The sequence below is a fragment of the Leucoraja erinacea genome, chromosome 12 (assembly GCF_028641065.1).
Source record: "Leucoraja erinacea ecotype New England chromosome 12, Leri_hhj_1, whole genome shotgun sequence".
NCBI classification, from domain to species: Eukaryota; Metazoa; Chordata; class Chondrichthyes; order Rajiformes; family Rajidae; genus Leucoraja; species Leucoraja erinaceus.
In genome coordinates, this window is record NC_073388.1 from 6,592,151 (window position 1) to 6,612,729 (window position 20,579).

At 44.7% G+C, this 20,579-nt stretch overlaps 1 protein-coding gene across 3 annotated transcripts; it reads right to left on the bottom strand.

Moving 5' to 3' along the window:
• Window positions 1-12,831, bottom strand: igbp1 (immunoglobulin (CD79A) binding protein 1). Of its 3 annotated transcripts, none has more exons than XM_055643534.1 (6): window positions 12,524-12,831; window positions 9,854-10,165; window positions 8,693-8,885; window positions 5,504-5,574; window positions 2,594-2,706; window positions 1-857 (listed from the first exon to the last, which is right to left on the bottom strand). In XM_055643534.1, exons 1-6 carry the CDS (start codon window positions 12,793-12,795, stop codon window positions 712-714), a joined length of 1,107 nt encoding a protein of 368 aa, XP_055499509.1. In that variant the 5' UTR covers window positions 12,796-12,831; the 3' UTR covers window positions 1-711. The 3 variants fall into 3 exon arrangements, with proteins under 3 accessions (XP_055499509.1, XP_055499511.1, XP_055499510.1); XM_055643536.1 differs by lacking the exon at window positions 12,524-12,831 and adding an exon at window positions 12,066-12,139; XM_055643535.1 differs by lacking the exon at window positions 12,524-12,831 and adding an exon at window positions 11,991-12,100.
• Between the last annotated feature and the right edge of the window lie 7,748 nt (window positions 12,832-20,579).

The following is a 20,579-nucleotide window of genomic DNA, read 5'->3' on the forward strand; positions in this document are numbered from 1 at the left end:
AAGACTTAAAGTTTTCTTTATTTGGCAACTTGCAGTTCACAACATGAGAAAACAGTCCTTTTAAAATAAGGATTATGATGCAGAAAAAAAAACATTTTCTATGATACTTAACATTCTCACAGATTACAGGAATTCGGACGACAAAAAACAGTTAATTCAGCGAATAAATACAGCTCAGAAATGCACGTTTTGCAGCTTATTTGTTAACCAACGTTAAAGAAAGTTGGCTACAAAATCTGAACTCCTGATTTGAAGAATGGGAATAACATGCAGGAGTTTCAATTTGGGATTGCCAGACGCTGCTTAATACTAAATTCAGAAATGTTACTCTATGTAATTGCCACGCTGAAGGCAATTGCTTTTGTTTTTTTTACTCAAGAGGTGGAACTATACATCTGTGCACAGGATCACCTTTTCCCACTCTCAATGCAACCCAACCATTCATCATTTTACCATACGCCAAAAAAAAGAATGCAGGTTTTAAATGCCTTTGCAACAAGTGCAGCTGAATTTTTTTTTTGTTAAGGGCATTCCCAACAATGCAATCATTGACAACTCAGAAACCAATGATGACCCCGCAGACAGAGAGGGGGCTCACACTGCATGGCTGACGCATCTGCCTTGATATTGGCGCTTGTTCCATCTCTTGGTACACTTTCAAAGGCTCCTATACGAATGGTGAAACTTGGAAGTGTGGCCCAAGCGGAAGAACTAACCCATGTTGTGCCTGTTGCCATACCCGCGCCTGTGCGTATCCTTCCAGTCATCCTTCTCGCGTGCATTTCTCACGGCTTGCTCATCATCATCATCATCATCATTGTCATCTTCAGCCTCTTGTTCTTCATTTTCCTGGGCAGCTACAATCAGAAAGCTTCCAAGATTAATTTCAAGTCCACCAAATCAGTTTCCTGAGCAGGCCAACGCACAAGAAAATGTGTAGGAAGGAACTGCAGATGCTGGTTTACACCGACTGCTGGAGTAACTCAGTGGGGCAGGCAGCAGCTCTGGAGAGAAGGAATTGGTGATGTTTCAGGAAGAAGGGTCTAGACCCGAAACGGCATCCATTACTTCTCTCCAGAGATACTGCCTGTCCCACTGAGTTACTCCAGCATTTTGTGTCTAAACAAGAAAATGAAACAGATGAGGTAGTTTTGAGATGTACACCCATGAAAAGCTCTAATGTTCATCCTTCATCTGGATTGAATTAGGTGATTTAAGTTAATGACAATACCACTGACTCTGGGTGAGGGGATCAAATGCCTACTTCCTGCTCCCAATCATTTGTAGCAATTATCTTCTTGATTTTCTTTTGGTAATTTAAAATAAATAAAATTCATATAAAACTTACACCCGTGTCATTGGACACGAGTTTCGGCTTACTTTTTTTTTGAATCCCTTAATATCCCTACAAACAAGCCCAATCGACAAAAACTCCCAATGGTAAATAATTTCTCTCGGGGTGTGGACAGAGCAGCGAAATAAACTAGAGCACAAGATTGCAAGAGATTTCATTTGTGTTAAACAGAATTGACACATTTGGTAATGGTTTCCAGATAGTAGAAGAACATCACTTTAAAATTTTATGGCATTTCTTGGTATTAATTAGTAGTTACGGGAAGAAGGCAAGAGAATGGGGTTGAGAGGGAAAGATAGATCAGCCACGATTTAATGGCGGAGTAGACTTGATGGGCCAAATGACCTGATTCTGCTCCTATCACTTAAGAATTAAGATGAACAGTTTCTGCAATATTTTGGACATGAAAGAGGGAAATATAATGTCAAATGAAATATTGTAATCAGACATTCTTCCATTGCACTCTCTGATTAGTTTATTTATTTAGCTTGTTAATGATCTAGAGATATCATTAGTTGTATATTTTGACCATAATGTCTGAATACCATAAACTGTTGCAACATTTTGAAGAGGCTTTTGCTTTCATGTTTGCTTTGTTCTTCCTGATGAAGGTTGGAGATGGCTCTCTCATAATCCTCCGAGGTGAAGGTCAAGTTTTAAACCAGCATTTATATGGGGAAAATGACCGATTCATTGCTCTACTTTGAGTAATGTACTGTCAAAACATTTTAGCAAACACTTCTTCAGACTTCATTCTGAAGAAGGGTCTAGATCTGAAACGTCACCCATTCCTTCTATCCAGAGATGCTGCCTGTCCCGCTGAGCTACTCCAGCGTTTTGTGTCTATCTTCAGTTTAAACATAAAAACAGTTTTTATCCACGAGTAGTTGCTCTACTCATCAGCCAAAAATTTGTAGCCTCCCTTTGATCTGGTATTTTGTTGGTTCACATGCTTGATCAATGGTGTTTTATTATTGTTATATTATTATGAATGTTTAGTGTTTTCTGAGTCATTCGTAACTGTCACTGTATGTCATGTTGTTACTTGTGGGCAGAGCACCAAGGCAAATTCCTTGTATGTGAATACTTGGCCAATAAACTTACTTACTTAAACCAGCACCTGCAGTTCCTTCCTACAACATTTTAGCAAAAACATTGCACTAAAAGATCAGATATTTGTTAAAAGCAAATGTGTAGAATGAATCAAAAGCAACACTCTTTTGAAGGAACTATTCTCACCTGGACAACTTTTTGGAACTCCCTGATCAGGAAGAACTCCCTGCTTCTTATGCTGCTCGTACCAATCATCGACAGTCATGGTAGCAAGACTTGGGTAACCAAGACCAAATACCCTAGAGACAAATAACATCAAAATAGTTAAAATATCAAACATCTCTATTCTGCTTCAACTGGAACACTTAAGCGCATAAATAATTTAAAGTGTATTTCATGTAGTCATAAACAATTCATCAATTGACTGTAAAACGGGGGGGGGGGGAGAAAAGAGAGGGGAAAAGGCACTAGCAACTGTAGATGCTAATTTACAAAATATGAAACACAAAGTGCTGGAGGAATTGAGCGGGTCAGGCAGCACCTTTGGAGGAAGTTTCAGGTTGGGACCCTTCTTCAGACTGACTGTAGTGGGTGTGGGAGGAAAACTGGAAAAGGGATGGGATGGGACCAAAACTGGCAAATGATAAGCGCATTCCAGGTGAGCGGGGGTTTGTTTGGCAGATGGGGAAAACAAAGGCTGGAGATGAAAAAGAGACAAAGGGTGTCAGATAAAGAGAGGTGTGAAATGTGATGCCAAGAGGGATATATATGGAAAGATTGGGAGGGGGATGGGGCAGGAAAGAAAAAAGTAGGAATAAATGGGTGCTTTTCCGAGTGGAAGACATCACAGGGATCACGAGCCATTCATGAAGTATATTATTTAGATGATGGATAAATGTATTATATCAATATTTGCGGATGACACAAAGCTGGACGGGAATGTGTATTGATGACGAAGAGTAGATTAGCATGATTTGGACAGGTTGAGGATGTAGATGTGGAAGATGATATGTGATGAGGATAAAGGTTCACTTTACCCACCTTGACAGCAAAATGGGTGCAGATTATTTTCTGATGGGGAAGAGTGAAAATAATCCGCGGTCTGACAAAGGGTGGTCAACCCAAAATGTCACAAATTCCCTCTCTCCAGAGATGCTGCCTGACCAACTGAGTCACTCCAGCTTTTTGTGTCTATCTGCAATTACACACTTCTGTAGTGAGGCCACAGGTTGAGAATTATGAGCAGTTTTGATCTCCTTATCGGAAATGTTCTTGCTATGAAGGGTGCAGTGTAAATTCAATAATCTGATTACTGCATTGGGAGGATTAACAAATGACCAGATTTAGCCACATGGATAGATTTTTAATAAAGGGGAAGGGATCTCATAAAATAATCTGACAAGACTGTACAGACAAAAATAGGAGGGATGTCCCTGGTGCTAGAGGAATCCAGGGGCTGTGATGACAGTCTGAAGATAAGAGGGTTAGTGATATTGGACTGAAATGAGGAGCAATATATTCCTGTGAATACTCCACCACAGAAAGCAGTCAAAGCGACTGATGGATTAGGGAACACCATCCACATTACACAGATAGAATTAATTATAACACAATTACAACTAGAAGGGGATCTAGAGAACCACTCAGATGTTACTTTGGAAAATGACATGCAGGAAAAGTTGTTACTTTTTCCATGAGACTTTCCTGCAGTGATCAGACACCAATCGCATTGTAGCAGAATGTCTGATAGCAACGTTTCCAATAACAATCTCAAACTAATCACAATATCAAGCCATTTTCCCAACGCACTGCATTTTACATTGCTCTATATTAATCTAGTTTCCCCTCAATGATGCAATGTTCTTCTTTTCAATTCCCACTCTATGTGATGCCATCCGCTCTCCACAAATTTATTGTATAAACTTGAAATCCTTGAATCTCCACTTTCAGCCAGTGTCTGTTAAAATTGCCAGTGTTTCTCAAAATGTAATAGCAAACCATATTATGATTTAAAAAATATTAAATCTTCCACTTGCTACTTCCGTTCCAACTCTATATTTATTCTTCTTCTGGAATCAACCTTCGTAAATATGAACCCTGATCTCTCCGATTTCAATGTCCATTACAGTGAAAACTGTAAATGGAGACCAACCAATGTTTAGAGCATCTTTATAGACTAGAGATGGAAATTAGCTGCTGATTAGCTACAATCTCGCATATTTACATGCAAATGTTAATTAATATGCACTGTCCCTATAAACAAAACATTATTATTATTATTATTATTATAGTACTGTAATATACTTGTGCACAGTATGAAATTAGTTATGTGAACTCTGTTATCTACATATCCACGTTTCACCATCTTCCTTGTGAGTCAATAGTCAAATTCCTTGTTTCTCTAACATCTATTTAGAGACCCCTATCCCAGAGGCACATATGACAGTGGCATTGAAGAGGCTTTTGGATAGGCAGGGAATGGAGGGATATGAATTATACGCAGACAGAGTTGATCTTGGCATCGTGTTCAGCACAGATATTGTGAGCCGAAGGCCCTGTTCCTGTTCTGTAGTTTTCTATGTTTCTTTCTATTCACAATAAGTTATTCTGCCATAAGTCTGGCTATTCTACTGACCTGCCTATACATTGCCCAATGTTCACTTTTGGCAAAATCTCTAATTTTTATTTGTAGGTAAAATTGGAGATACAGAATACAAAGATGGTTTGCACTGTGTCTGATTATATATCTTCATTTGGTTTTAACTGTAATAGAATCACTTGAAACTTGACACTGACAAATACAGAAAACACAAAATTGGGGCATGAAAATGAACGCCAAAGTGAGACAAGACTGAGCATGACTGCTTTTTGCCACTTAATCAAACGTTATTGTTGATAGCCCATTGGAGAAAATGGTTTTGAGTGAAGGACTGATGGCGGAGTTATACCATAGCACACAGTAAACCTGTGGGAGAAATGTCAACTAGAAAATCAGAACAAGCAAAACAAACAAGCTCTTCACCACATTCTAGACCTTCAAATGACAGGATCCAGTACAGACAAAGGGGGTTTAATAGCATTCCTGCTTAGACTTACTTGGCTTCAGCTGCGTTTCGAGTAAGGATAAAAGGTTGCATTGGAGGTCTCGGTGGCCGAGCAGTGTGAGGCTGAACAAGAGGGAGAAATGACTGTCACAATGGCTTTGTCACATTGTAATATTAGCTGAGAATTTCATCTCATTACATCCGAATCCAAACTCATTTCAAACTTCAGTTCGAATCTATAGATATTACTTTAAACTCAAAAAATGTATTTACATTTAAAATACCTACATCATACTATTATTATTTTAAATTTCCTTTAAAGTTAAAAGACTATTAAAACAAGTTAGTTCTGCAATTAATCTATTTTATCAATTCTATTTCTCGATAAAAAGGATGCTTAGTTTCCAAGACCAAATGTAGAAAAGTGATCTTGTAGCTCTCGTTTTCTGAGTATTTGCTCTTTATTCAATAGAATCAGTTTAGTGTTGGGAGTCTACAGATCAGGACTCAAATGGCTGTATCAACAGGATGGCCAGCATTATTATATATTTAGTTTTCTAAATGCAGGAGACATTATATACATTCAAACAAATAATTAAGGTAATTTGTTGCTTGGCCCTGGAGCTTTCTTTCATGCAAGTTCTAACTCAAGTCAACTCTTACCTATTGTCATATGCACTGAAGTGGGACAATGGAATTCTTACTTGCAACAGCACAACAGGCTTGTAAACAGTGTACTCAACAGATAATACAGTAAATAAACGTCAAAAACATTCAATAAATTAAAAGAACGAATATAGTGCAAATACAAAACAAGGTCTGAAGTTCCTAGTGCAACCGAGGCAGCTCGCAGTTAGTTTCAAAAGGGTATTTCCCGCCACCTTCAACCAGGTACAAATTAATAGAATAAATAGTACCGATCGTCGCAGATCAGACTGATCCAGTGGCCTTTAATAAATGTTTAGCTGTTAAAAGTAATGTTTTGTCAAAACTTCTACTGCTATAGAGCAATCAATTATTTTTTTTTATATAACTAGAATAGAATAGGTTGCCCTCAGCAAAATACAAATGGAAGTCCTGCAGATAATACCATAGTCTTGCATACTTAATTTTAATTTATGTTAATTATTCTGCAGATAATACCATGAACCATAATAATAAAGTACAGGAATGACCTACATTGCCGTTAGTTCATTCTGAATGCATTATTAAGAAATAAAGCAGCCATGAAGGACTAGGGAGGTCAGGTTTATTTAAGTACAGGAATTGAAGTCTGATAAAAATGAACTGCAGATGCTGGTTTATCCCAAAGACATAGACACAAAATGCTGGAGTAACTCAAGCGGCTCAGGACCCGAAACATCACCAATCCATATACTCCAGAGATGCTATTTGACCCGCTGAGTTACTCCAGCATTAAATTGAAGTATAGCATGTGGAAACAAGGAGACAATGCCAAAGCTAAAGGAATAATCCATTAAGCTGAAGTTAGAACTCCGCGGTTAAGTTTGCGCAGTCGACTTGAAGAAGGTCCTAACTGTTAAGAGTAAAATTAGGCCATTCGGCCCATCAAGTCTACTCCGCCATTCAATCATGTCTGATCTATCTCTCCCTCCTAAACCCATTCTCCTGCCTTCTCCCCATAACCTCTGACACCCGTACTAATCAAGAATCTATCTATCCCTGCCTTAAAATACCCACTGACGGCCTCTCCAGCCTTCTGTGGCAAAGAATTCCACAGATTCACCACCTTCAGACTAAAGACATTTCTCCTCATCTCCTTCCTAAAAAAACGTCCTTTAATTCTGAGGCTATGACCTCTAGGCCTAGTCCCTCCCACTACTGGAAACATCCTCTCCACATCCACTCTATCCGGGCCTTTCACTATTCTGTATGTTTCAATGAGCCCCCCCACCCTGGCCTCATTTTTAAAAAACTAAGAATGTATTACACTTTACCATGAAACCAGGGAATTATGATTCTTGAATTTCAAAGCAAAACCTAATTTCACAGATTGGCAACTAGGAACCAGAATACATGAGCATAAAATCAATAAAGGTAGTAAAGACAACTTTCTTTAGTGCAGATTTGTCATATTAACTACTGTATAGGAAACACCAGGAAAAGTAGAATCAAAGATCACTTTCAAAAGATTAATGTTTGACAAACACCTGAAAACAATGTCAAATGGATGTCCAGCGCTATTTTATATTGTTCTCTAAAATATTCTCACAACCCTGAAGCCCAAAAACCAATCAAATCTGCTTACCCTTACCTGCTGTATCGAGGATATAAAATGTTGGATGGTCCAGAACTTCCTCCAACTAAATGAGAGGAAGTCTGAGGTCACCCTTCTCGGCCCATCGGACTCAAATCAAATTGATAACAGGCAGCCTTACCCCACTACTCAAACCTCACGTCAAAAACCTTGGTGTGATATTTGACTCAGCACTGAAATTTGACAAACAAGTCAATGCCGTGGTAAAAGCTAGCTTCTTTCAGCTTCGGACGATAGCTAAAATAAAACAATTCCTCCAGTTTGATGACCTCGAAAAGATCATCCACACATTTATCTCCTCCCACCTAGATTACTGCAACTCCCTTTACACTGGCATCAGCCAATCTTCCCTGTCCCGCCTGCAACTGGTCCAAAACGCCGCACCGAGACACCTGAAGGGAACCTGAAAAAGGGACCACATCACCCCGATCCTGGCCTCTCCCCACTGGCTCCCTGTGCGTTTCCGAATAAATTTCAAGATCCTCCTCTATGTCTACAAAGCCCTCAATGGGCTTGCCCCCACCTACATTAAAAGTCTGCTCACCTACCACACCACCTCCAGGTCCCTCAGATCGGCCAACTTGGGGTTGCTAAATATCCCGCGGTCTAGGCATAAGCTCTGGGGCGACCGCGCCTTTGCAATTGCAGCTCCTAGACTATGGAACAGCATCCCTCTTCCCATCAGAACTGCCCCCTTCCATCGACTCCTTTAAGTATAGACTAAAAACTTATCTGTAACCCCAAGCCTTTCTTGATGTCCTCTGAGTGAGGGCTATATGTATATATGTATGTAGTTTGTTTGTCAGTACTATTCTTATAACAAATGTAAAGCACTTTCGGCCAACGAGAGTTGTTTTTTAAATGTGCTATATAAATAAATGTGACTTGACTAAAAACAGGAGAAAATATTATACAAGCCCAAACAAAAAAAAAATTAAGGTCATTTGCAAAACAAACACTTACTTTAGAGTCCACCATTCTTTTTAAAATTTCAGTTTCTTGATTTATGCTGTCAATCTCTTCCAGGCTAGTGTTTATCCACTTCTGTAAATGTAATAAATAAAACCTCCTTGTCTGCTCATCATCTGCTTTTCCACTGTGGATCACAGCTTTGATCTCTTTCAATTTGGCTTCAGTTTCTTTCTTCATGTTGTACCTGGTTTCCATGAAAGTAAAAGCAGCAATTTAGGTTTTGAGTATTTCTATACTCTATATCTTACTCAATTTATAAATTCACAGCCAACATCACCATAATGTGCCAGATATCAATTAAAGCCAAGACAGCGAGTACAGGGAGTGAGAGCGTCATAACCTGGTGCTAAGTCAACAACCTTTCCCTCAATGTCATTAAAGGCAAAGGAGATTGCGATTGATTTCAGGAGGCAAAGTGGTACACACATTCTATGGCGCCGGTGAGATGGCTGAAAGCTTCAAGTTCTTAGAAATAAACATCAACAGTGATTTGTCCTCGAACAGCCACGTTGAAGCAATGGCCAAGAAAGCACACCAACACCTCTACTTCCTTGGAAGGCTGAGGAAGTTCAGATGACCCCAACAACTCTCACTAATGTTTGCAGATGCGCCAGAGAAAGCATTTTTTCGAGATGTATTACTCCACCCAAGACCGCATGAAATTGCACAGTTGTGGGCACAGCTCAGACCAACACACACAAACCAACCTCCCCTCCGTTGACTTCATGCTGCCTTGTCAAGGGCATCAGCATAATCAAGGACCAGTCTCACCTCAGTCACTCCCTCTTCTATCAGGCAAGAGGTACAAAAGCATACCTCCAGATTCAAGGAGTATTTTCCCAGCTGTTATCAAGTAATGGAACTGTCCTCTCACAAACTAGAGAGCGGTCCTGACCTCTCTCCAATCGCTTTGGAGACCTTTGAATTATCATTAATCAGACTTTGTCTTGCACTAAACGTTACCTTTATCCTGTATCTGTGCACTGCGGACGGCTTGATTATGATCATGTATATATAGTCGTTTTGCAGACGGGATAGTAAGCAACAAAAGGTTTTTCACAGTACCTTGGTTCAAATGACAATAATAAGCTAAACTAAGTTGTCCTAATCATTGGTTTATTCCACGATTAGTGCCAAGGAACAAAATAATACCTTTCAATTTTAGCCTGTCGTCTTGATGCCATGGAGAGTAAATTGGATTGGTTTGATACTGTTGGTGCACTGGGATTAACGCTTGCTTTGTTCCTGTCTTCTTCACTTTCCTTCGTTTGGGGGAACTCAAACGTCATAATTTTATAATCTTTGCAACGCTGCAGGAAGTCCATGTAATAGACCTGGGCCTTTTGTATATGCTCAAGCCGCTTTGCAGTATTCCCTAGTTTCATTGTAAGAGCTCCCAGTAACACAGGCAGCAACAGGTACTTAACATCGGCTGTGGCAATTTCTTCTAACTCTTCATTTCGACTGTAATAGAACAGAAATAAATCGCAATCAAAATAATGCTAAAGTACTCAAATTCATGCTCAAGTCAATAGTACAATAAAACAATTTATCTGATCACAGCTTTTGGGTGAATCTATGCTACATACAAATGCGTTGCTAGGTTTGCACATGAACCAAGCAACTATACTTCAAAAGTGGTGATATACTTCTACTCGATGGTGATATACTTCTATTTCAATAGTGTATGTTCTAAAGTGGACAATGTAAGACCTGCCTTAGGCAGGGCAGGAGTTATTTGACAAAACACACAGAGTGCTGGATAAACTCAGCATGTCAGGCAACATCTGTGGAGGATTTGGTTAGTGTGGATGGCGAGCGGAAGGGCTGGTTACATGCTGTACCACACTAAATTACCAAGACCATTGAGTGGCTGAGTACAATGGAACAGCCCTCAAACAAGGGAAGGGATATCACCCCTAGAGACCACCAGAGGTGCTATGTGCGAGGAGAGAGGTGCCAAACTATTGGGTATAACACCAACAAGAATGTACTTGTTTTATAGATTCTACATCATTGGAACAAGACATAATTGTGGTGCTGCCTCAAAAAGGCAACCAAGGATCTACATCACCCTAGCCACGCTCTCATTTCACTCCTACTTTCGGGATGGTTAACAAATCTGACCATCCCAAGTTCAGTAAAGGGATCTTCCCAACAACCATCAGACTACACAACACAAACATTAACTATAAATTTCTATGGACTGCCTTTGGTTACATAGAAACATAGAAAATAGGTTTCTATGTAACCAAAGGCAGTCCATAGAAGTTCATAGTTAAGGTTACACCAAGAACTGTCTTTTTGCACCAGTACAATGGTTAGTAACCTCTTCAATTACATCTTATCTGCACGTATACTGTGGAATTCTCTGCCTCAGAGGGCGATGGAGGCATGTTCTCTGGATGCTTTCAAGAGAGAGCTAGATAGGGCTCTTAAAAATAGCGGAGTCAGGGGATATGGGGAGAAGGCAGGAACAGGGTACTGATTTGGGATGATCAGCCATGATCACATTGAATGGCGGTGCTGGATCGAAGGGCCAAATGGCCTACTCCTGCACCTATTGTCTATTGTATTGCATTTAGGGGCCTGTTAAAACAGCTGCAAGTACAAATTTAATTGTTCTGTTGTCAGTATATATGACAAACAATCTTGACTTGATTCTTTCCATCTCTATGCTTAATGGAGTTCACAATAAATGTGAACTTGAACTTATACTCACATCTTCTTGCAATAAAGGCCAACATACTATTTGCCTTCTGAACTACTTGCTGACCCTGTCCGTTGACCATGCGATTTTGTTCAAGTACACTTGGGTTTTAACAAACATAGAAAAGCAAAAAATGTGCAGGAAGGAACTACAGGTGCTGGTTTACACCGAAGATGAGACACACAACGCTGGAGTAACTCAGTGGGACAGGCAGTGTCTCTGGAGAGAAGGAATGGGTGACGTTACGGGTTGAGACCCTTCTTCAGACTGACGGACGGGGGCTACAAGGCCGCCCCAATACTGGTTGTTTAAGAGGGAACTGCAGATGCTGGAGAATCGAAGGTTACACAAAAAAGCTGGAGAAACTCAGCGGGTGCAGCAGCATCTATGGAGCGAAGGAAATAGGCGTTGCCTATTTCCTTCGCTCCATAGATGCTGCTGCACCCAATACTGGTTACCTGAAGAGATCCAACTGATTCGCCATCAAAGATACTAGAGGAGCTCATCCAGTATCTTTGTTCAGCATCCGAGTCGCCAGCTCCAGCCCAGTCCGGGCCCCACATCCCCGGGCTGAGTTACCTGAAGAGGTCGAGCTGGTTGACCATGCGTGGGGCCAGCTCCAGCTCCAGGCCCCACATCCCCGGGCTGAGTTACCTGAAGAGGTCAAGCTGGTTGACCATGTGTGTGGCCAGCTCCAGCTCCAGGCCCCACATCCCCGGGCTGAGTTACCTGAAGAGGTCAAGCTGGTTGACCATGCATGTGGCCAGCTCCAGGCCCCACATCCCCGGGCTGAGTTACCTGGAGAGGTCGAGCTGGTTGACCATGCATGTGGCCTGCTCCAGCAGCTCCAGGCCCCACATCCCCGGGCTAAGTTACCTGAAGAGGACGAGCTGGTTGACCATGCGTGTGGCCAGCTCCAGCAGCTCCAGGCCCCACATCCCCGGGCTGAGTTACCTGAAGAGGTCGAGCTGGTTGACCATGCGTGCGGCCAGCTCCAGCAGCTCCAGCTCCAGGCCCCACATCCCCGGGCTGGGTTACCTGAAGAGGTCGAGCTGGTTGACCATGCGTGTGGCCAGCTCCAGCCCTCCGGGCCCCACATCCCCGGGCTTTACCTGAAGAGGTCGAGCTGGTTGACCATATGTGTGGCCTGCTCCAGCAGCTCCACGCCGCGCCGCACCCTGCGCTGCACGGTGTCCGAGTTGGACGACTCGTTGCTGCTCTCCACCTCGTCGTGCATCCGCCAGCCGTTCTCGAACACGTCTGACAGCGTGGGCGCGTCGGTGGGGGGCAGCGCCTGCGAGCTGGTGGGGACCGGGGCCTCCACCTCGCCGCCAGCCTCAGCCTCAGCCGCCGCCGCCTCCGTCTTCCCCACCGCGGCCGCCATCACCCGACACCGGGCCCAGCGCCGGACCAAGCGCGGCTGGTCATGGGAGGTCCACCACCTGGCGGTGGGAGGTCCACATCTACCTGGGAGTGGGAGGACCACAGCACCTGGGGGTGGGAGACCGCGACACCGAGTGGCTGGGAGGACCACACACCTGATGGTGGGAGGACCACATCTACCTGGGGGTGGGAGGACCACAGCACCTGGGGGTGGGAGACCGCGACACCGAGTGGCTGGGAGGACCACACACCTGATGGTGGGAGGTCCACATCTACCTGGGGGTGGGAGGACCACAGCACCTGGCGGTGGGAGGTCCACATCTACCTGGGAGTGGGAGGACCACAGCACCTGGCGATGGGAGACCGCGACACCGAGTGGCTGGGAGGACCACACACCTGATGGTGGGAGGACCACAAACCTGGTGGTGGGAGGACCACAAGTGTTTTATTATCATGTGTCCCAGATAAGGACAATGAGACCAAAGATAGCTCCTCTGTAATCTTTGAATGAGACTCCATCCCCTATTCCCAATTCCTCCGCCTACGCCGCATCTGCTCCCAGGATGAGACGTTCCACACCAGGGCATCGGAAATGTCCACGTTCTTCAGGGAACGGGGATTCCCCTCGATTCCCCACCATAGATGAGGCTCGCACCAGGGTCTCCGCAACCCCGCAACACTGCTCTCTCGTCCATACCCCGCAAGACTGCTCTCTCTCCCCATCCCCCCACTCGCAACAAGGGCAGAGTCCCCCTGGTCCTCACCTTTCACCCCACCAGCTGGCAAATACAACACATAATCCTCCGCCATTTCCGCCACCTCCAACGTGACCCCACCACTCGCCACATCTTCCCATCTCCCCCTATGTCTGCCTTCCGCAAAGAACGCTCCCTCCGCAACTCCCTTGTCAATTCTTCCCTTCCCTCCCGTACCACCCTCTCCCCGGGCACTTTCCGTTGCAACCGCAAGAAATGCAACACCTGTCCCTTCACCTCCCCCCTCGACTCCATTCAAGGACCCAAGCAGTCGTTCCAGGTGCGACAAAGGTTCACCTGTATCTCCTCCAACCTCATCTACTGCATCTGCTGCTCTAGATGTCAGCTGATTTACATCGGGGAGACTAAGCAGAGGTTGGGCGATCGTTTCGCCGAACACCTCCGCTTAGTCCGCAATAACCTACCTGAACTCCCGGTGGCTCAGCACTTCAACTCCCCCTCCCATTCCCAATCCGACCGCTCTGTCCTGGGTCTCCTCCATTGCCAGAGTGAGCAACACTGGAAATTGGAGGAACAGCACCTCATATTCCGCCTGGGTTTCTTGCGTCCGGATGGCATGAACGTTGAATTCTCCCAATTTTGCTAGCCCTTGCTGTCTCCTCCCCTTCCTTAACCCTCGAGCTGTCTCCTCCCACCCCCCCGCCCTCGGGCTCCTCCTCCTCCCTTTTTCCTTTTTTCTCCCCCCCACCCCCCATCAGTCTGAAGAAGGGTTTCGTCCCGAAACGTCGCCTATTTCCTTCGCTCCATAGATGCTGCTGCACCTGCTGAGTTTCTCCAGCATTTTTGTGTACCTTCGATCTTCCAGCATCTGCAGTTCCTTCTTGAACACTAAGGACAATGACATCCTTGCTTGCTGCAGCACAACAGAATATGTAAATAGTCAGGGCTGCCAACTTTCACGCTTTGAGCATGACACTCACGCATTTCAGCCAATTCTCACGCCCTCACGCTGAAGACGGAATTCTCACGCTGACAGGCTGTCTTCAACCGCTGCACAGTGTCTCTTTGCGCCACATGACAGCGATCTGCACAGATTGGGGAAGCGCGTCGGTCCCGGGCAGCGGGTGTCAGCGCTTTTGTGCGCCGTCTGCAAGCGCTGCGCTTCCGGCTGTCGCAGCAACCTCGCTCCCTCCCTCCCTCCTGCCCTTCAACTCACAAGGCAGCGCCAACGCCGCCAATCTATGCTACACAGTGCCCCCCAGACTCCGGCCCGGGAAAGAGAGGGAGGGGAGAAAGAGAGAGAGAGAGAGAGAAAAAAAGGGAGGGATGGAGGCAAAGAGAGACAGGGGGAGGGAATGTAGAAAGGGGATGAAGGAAGGGAAGGAGAAAGGGGAGAAAGAGGAAGCGTGAGGAAAAAGAGGGAGGGTGAGGAAAGAGGGAGGAGGAAAGAGAGGGAGGGGGAGGAAAGAGGGAGGGATGGGGGGAGGAAAGAGGGAAGGGGAGGAAAGGAGGGAGGGGGAGGATGGAGGGGGGCAAGGAAAGGTGTGTGTGTCTGTTTCCCTGTGTGTCGTGTCTGTGTGTGTCTCCCTGTGTGTGTGTGTCTCCGTGTGTGTCTGTGTCTCCCTGTGTGTGTGTGTCCCTGTGTGTGTGTGTGTCTGTGTCTCCCTGTGTGTGTGTGTGTCTATGTGTGTGTGTGTCTCCCTGTGTGTGTGTCTGTCTGTCTCCCTGTGTGTGTGTGTCTGTCAGTCTCCCTGTGTGTGTGTGTGGCTGTGTCTGTGTGTGTGTGTGTGTGTGTGTGTGTGTGTCTGGCTCCCTGTGTGTGTGTGTGTGTCTATCTCCCTGTGTGTGTGTGTCTGTCTGTCTCCCTGTGTGTGTGTGTCTGTCTCCCTGTGTGCGTGTCTGTCTCCCTGTGTGTGTGTGTCTTCCTTTGTGTATGTGTCTCCCTGTGCGACTGTTGTCACATCCTGGCCTTAGACAGGGCTGCCAACTCTCCCGCTTTGAGCGTGAGAGTCACGCATTTCAGCCAATTCTCACGCTGATGACAGAATTCTCACGCTGTCTTCAGTCCCTGCACAGTTTGTCTGTTTGCGCCATATCACAACGATCTGTGCGGTCTGGCGAAGCGCGTCAGTTGGCGGCTGTGAGCGTCGTTGCATCTCTTCTCTTCTCTTCTTTCTTGGTTGGATGTGCAGCTGCCGACAACATGAAGCAGCCGGAGATAAAACTAACCAGGTGAATCGGTTGTAAAACATGGGGAGGACCACAATGAGGCCAAACATCTACGACAAGGTTCGTCAACCTACGGCACACGGGTTGAATCCGGCCCGTAGCCCGAAAAACCGCATTGGTTTTCAATTCGTTTTCGCAGGGTCGGGGCAGGCGAGCCAACCTGAGAACAGCAGCCAGTCCCTGGGACGCGAGCTGATCTGGGAACGGCAGCCAGTCCCTGGGAATGCAGAATGCCAACTTGATCATTATGGACAAATTGTGCCAGCCATGTACATGTTGTATAACTCTATGAAGATCTGAATGGGCTTTGAATGACCATTTAAGCAAAATTGCCCCCACTTTCCCCATTTTGATTCTTGTGATTACTATCCCTTTGCTCTGTTAACAGCGTTAAAGTACTTATGAGGTAGAGTCAGGAAAGGGAACATGTTATTTATTTTTAGTTTGCTTTAATTTGTTAGTTGATTGTTTGTTGAGTGCCATCATTTCTGAAATGGTCTTAAAGTAACTTAACTGTTATAAAGCAGTAATAAGAGATTTCTGCCCAAACAATTGGAACTTGCATAAAATGTTTGCATTATTAGCAGGACTGCCAACTCTCACGCATTGAGCGTGAGACTCACGCATTTCACAAAATTCTCACGCTCTCACGCTGATCACAAAATTTCTCACACTCAAATATATGTGGGTGCTGAAAGTTCAAAATAAAGCAAAAATTGTTTTAGAGGTGAGTAAAAACCATGAGGGGAATATCAGGTGAATGCATTGTCTTTTTCCCAGGATATGTGATTCAAGCACTAGAGGGGATAGGTTTAAAGCAGGGCTATCAAACTACTGGCCTGTGGGATGATTTTGGGGGGAAAAAAGTATTTTAGTTTCTCCCATGCAGATGGTGTGATAGGTGAGACATGGCGGTGGTGGTCCCAGCACCAACCCCCTTCCCCTTTCCCCCCGAGGCACGGCACACACCTCCCACCATCACCTCCGGCGGCTCTATGTCCGTCGATCGCTCTGTCCACACCCCATGGAGTTTTAACCCCGGCCCGGAGCCATGAGCAGACCTGGCGGACAGGTGAGTGGGGGCTCCGGAGCCTACTATGGGAGTGGGAACACCCCCTCCCACACCCTCCCCCCCTCGGTCGATACGCTCCCTCACAATTTCTCACTCTCAACTCTCACCCAATGTTGGCAGCCCTGGGAAGACCACATATCAGTGATGTAGGAGGACCACATCCACTTGATGGGAGGACCCATCTGGAAGTGTGAGAACCACATCTCCTGTTGGTGGGAGGAACAGCGCCTAATATTTCGCTTTCACTAACTTCAAGTAACCCTTGCTTTCCCTCTCTCTCCGCCCTTCCCCACTCTAGTTATCCGTCTAGTCTCACTGTCCTCCTGATCAATTTTACTGATTGTCTGCCTCCTTGTCACCTTCCCCATAGCCAACAATGAACCATTCTACATTTCCTTGATCAACGTCTGCTTTAATCTGTCCTTTTCACATCTTACCCTTCCATATCTCTAATCTCCCTCTCCCGTGACTCTCAGTTTGAAGAAGGGTCTCGAACCAAAATGTCGCCAATTCCTTCTCTCCAGAGATGCTGCCTGTCCCACTGAGTTACTCCAGCATTTGTGTCTCTCTTCGGAGGACCACATCTCCTGGCGTGGGAGGACCACATCCGCCTGGTGGGTGGGAGTACCACACCTCCTGGAGGCGGGAGGACCAAATCTGGTTAAAGGTTAGATGAAGTTTCAAGTTGGGACCCTTCTTCAGTCTGATTCGACAGGGAGAGAATGCTGGTAGAGAGGACAAAGCCTGGCAAGTGATAGGTGGATACAAGTGAAGGTGAGGAGATAACAAGTCAACGTCCAGAGTTGAAAGGACAGAAGGTGTGATACAAAAAGAATTGAAGAGTTGAAAAATATTTTGAGTCGCTGCCTCAAAAAGGCTGGCAGTATCATCAGAGACCCACACCATCCTGGCCACACACTCATCTCCCTGCTACCTTCAGGTAGAAGGTACAGGAGCCTGAAGACTGCAACAACCAGGTTCAGGAATAGTTACTTCCCCACAGCCATCAGGCTATTAAACCCGGCTTGGACAAAACTCTGATTATTGGTGGCCCATTATCTGCTATTTGCACTTGATCAGTTTATTTGTTTATGTGTGTATATATTTATATTGTGGTATATGGACACACTGATCTGTTTTGTAGTAAATGCCTACTATGTTCTGTGTGCTAAGCAAAGCAAGAATTTCATTGACCTTTCAGGGACACATGACAATAAACTCACTTGAACGTGAACTTGAATGTATTGTGATGACAGAGGAAATTAATGATTGCCACTTGAAGAGAGGAAGAAGCTGTTCCTGAGTCTGGTGGTGTGCTCTTTAAAGCTTCTGTACCTTCTACCAGACAGGAGCAAGGGGAAGAAGGAATGGCCAGGATGGGAAAAGTCTATGATTATGATGGCTAGTTTCCTGAGGTAGCATGAAGTGTAGATGGAGTCATTGGTTATAAGTCTGGTCTGTGATGGACAGGACTACATCTAAAACTATCTGCTATTTCTGGAAACAAAGAACTGCAGATGCTGGTTAATACACAAAAGGACACAAAGTGTTGAATTATGAATTTGGATCGGAAGAAGTGTGTTGTCCCATAACGACGTCTATTCATGTTCTCCAGAGACGCTGCCTGACCTGCTAAATTACTCCAGCACTTTGTGTCCTTCTCTGCAAACTATTGCGACCTTGAGCAGAGCTGATCCCACACCAAGCTGCGATGCAACCTAACAGTATATATGAACAGATCTTAGAAGTTGTGATGTGATCCTTGCATAGAGTTCAAATATTGTCACGTTCTTCTGAATGATTATGGTTCTGTTTGACGAAATAACATTTTCAAAGGTGTGCAGACTGTGAAACTTAACACCTCAGTTTCCAGAGCTAGACAACACCGCCTTCTACTTGTGTTTGTTTATTCTTAGGTTTTATCAAGTGCAGTGAACAACCGTGTATGATCTCTGTGTTGCTAAACACTTTAACTTCCCTCTCCATTCCCACACTGAACTTTCTGTCCTGGGCCTCCTCCACTGTCAGAGTGACGCCAAATGCAAATTGGAGGAACAGCACCTCATATTTCGCTTGGGCAGCTTACAGCCCAAGCGGTATAAGTATTGATTTCACTATCTCACCTCAGCGTGATATTTGACTCAGCACTGAAATTTGACAAACAAGTCAATGCCGTGGTAAAAGCTAGCTTCTTTCAGCTTCGGATGATAGCTAAAATAAAACAATTCCTCCAGTTTGATGACCTCGAAAAGATCATCCACACATTTATCTCCTCCCGCCTAGATTACTGCAACTCTCTTTACACTGGCATCAGCCAATCTTCCCTGTCCCGCCTGCAACTGGTCCAAAACGCCGCAGCGAGACTCCTGACGGGCACCCGAAAAAGGGACCACATCGCCCCGATCCTGGCCTCTCTCCGCTGGCTCCCTGTGCGGTTCCGTATACATTTCAAGACCCTCCTCTATGTCTACAAAGCCCTCAATGGGCTTGCCCCCTCCTACATTAAAAGTCTTCTCACCCACCACTCCACCTCCAGGTCCCTCAGATCGGCCGACTTGGGGCTGCTGAATATCCCGCGGTCTAGGCATAAGCTCAGGGGCGACCGCGCCTTTGCGGTTGCAGCTCCTAGACTGTGGAACAGCATCCCCCTTCCCATCAGAACTGCCCCCTCCATCGACTCCTTTAAGTCAAGACTAAAAACCTATCTATACTCCCAAGCCTTTCCTGATGTCCTCTGAGTGAGGGCTACATGTATATATGTATGTAGTTTGTTTGTTTATACTATTCTTATAACAAATGTAAAGCACTTTGGCCAACGAGAGTTTTTTAAATGTGCTATAGAAATCAATGTGACTTGACTTGACTAACTTAAAGTAACCCTTGCATCCCCTCTCTCTGTTCCTCCCCCACCCTGGTTGTTGTACTAGTTTCACTGTCGTCTTGGTGAGTTCCACTGTCTGTATAACGGTATCACCTAGCCCACAGCCAATAACGGCCTGTTTCCTTGATATCTTTCATCCATTTGTTCTACATCTCTCCATATCTTATATCTTATAAGACACTTCAATGAACGTAAGAAATGTATCCTAGAAGTACAGATTAAAAAAACCTCGCAGAACAAAGCAGGCTGTTGTTAACGGGTTAACGCAAGGCTCATCAACAGTCACGGTGAATGCATTGACCAGCAGACCATGTGGAACTGTTGAAGCATCCTTAATTAGACAAAGCCTGGTTAATCAATACCACATCAACTGCTTTGTCTGGCAAATGTGTTCACTGTCTGCAGAAGAAAGTATTTTTTTTAGATTAGTCCAATGATTTTGATGACATACAGTGCCCTCCATAATGTTTTGGGACAAAGACCCATCATTTATTTATTTGCCTCTGTACTCCAGAATTTGAGATTTGTATTAGGAAAAAAAATCACATGTGGTTAAAGTGCACATTGTCAGATTTTATAAAAAGGTATTTTTATACATTTTGGTTTCACCATGTCGAAATTACAGCGGTGCATATAGATAGTCCTCCCATTTCAGGGCACCATAATGTTTGGGACACATGGCTTCACAGGTGTTTGTAATTGCTCAGGTGTGTTTAAATGCCTCCTTAATGCAGGTATAAGAGAGTTCTCAGCACCCAGTCTTTCCTCCAGTCTTTCCATCACCTTTGGAAACTTTTATTGCTGTTTATCAACATAAGGACCAAAGTTGTGCCAATGAAAGGGGAAGAAGACGTTATGAGACTGAGAAACAACAATAAAAGTGTTAG

Bases quoted from the DNA above. Each gene is read 5' to 3' on its own strand.
- igbp1 (XM_055643534.1), bottom strand. From the start codon at position 12,795: ATGGCGGCCGCGGTGGGGAAGACGGAGGCGGCGGCGGCTGAGGCTGAG. The intron at 8,886-9,853 runs GTATTATTTTGT...CATGGAAACCAG, and splicing joins CGACAGGCTAAAATTGAAAG to GTACAACATGAAGAAAGAAA. The intron at 2,707-5,503 runs GTAAGTCTAAGC...ATTTGTCTCTAG, and splicing joins CGAAACGCAGCTGAAGCCAA to GGTATTTGGTCTTGGTTACC.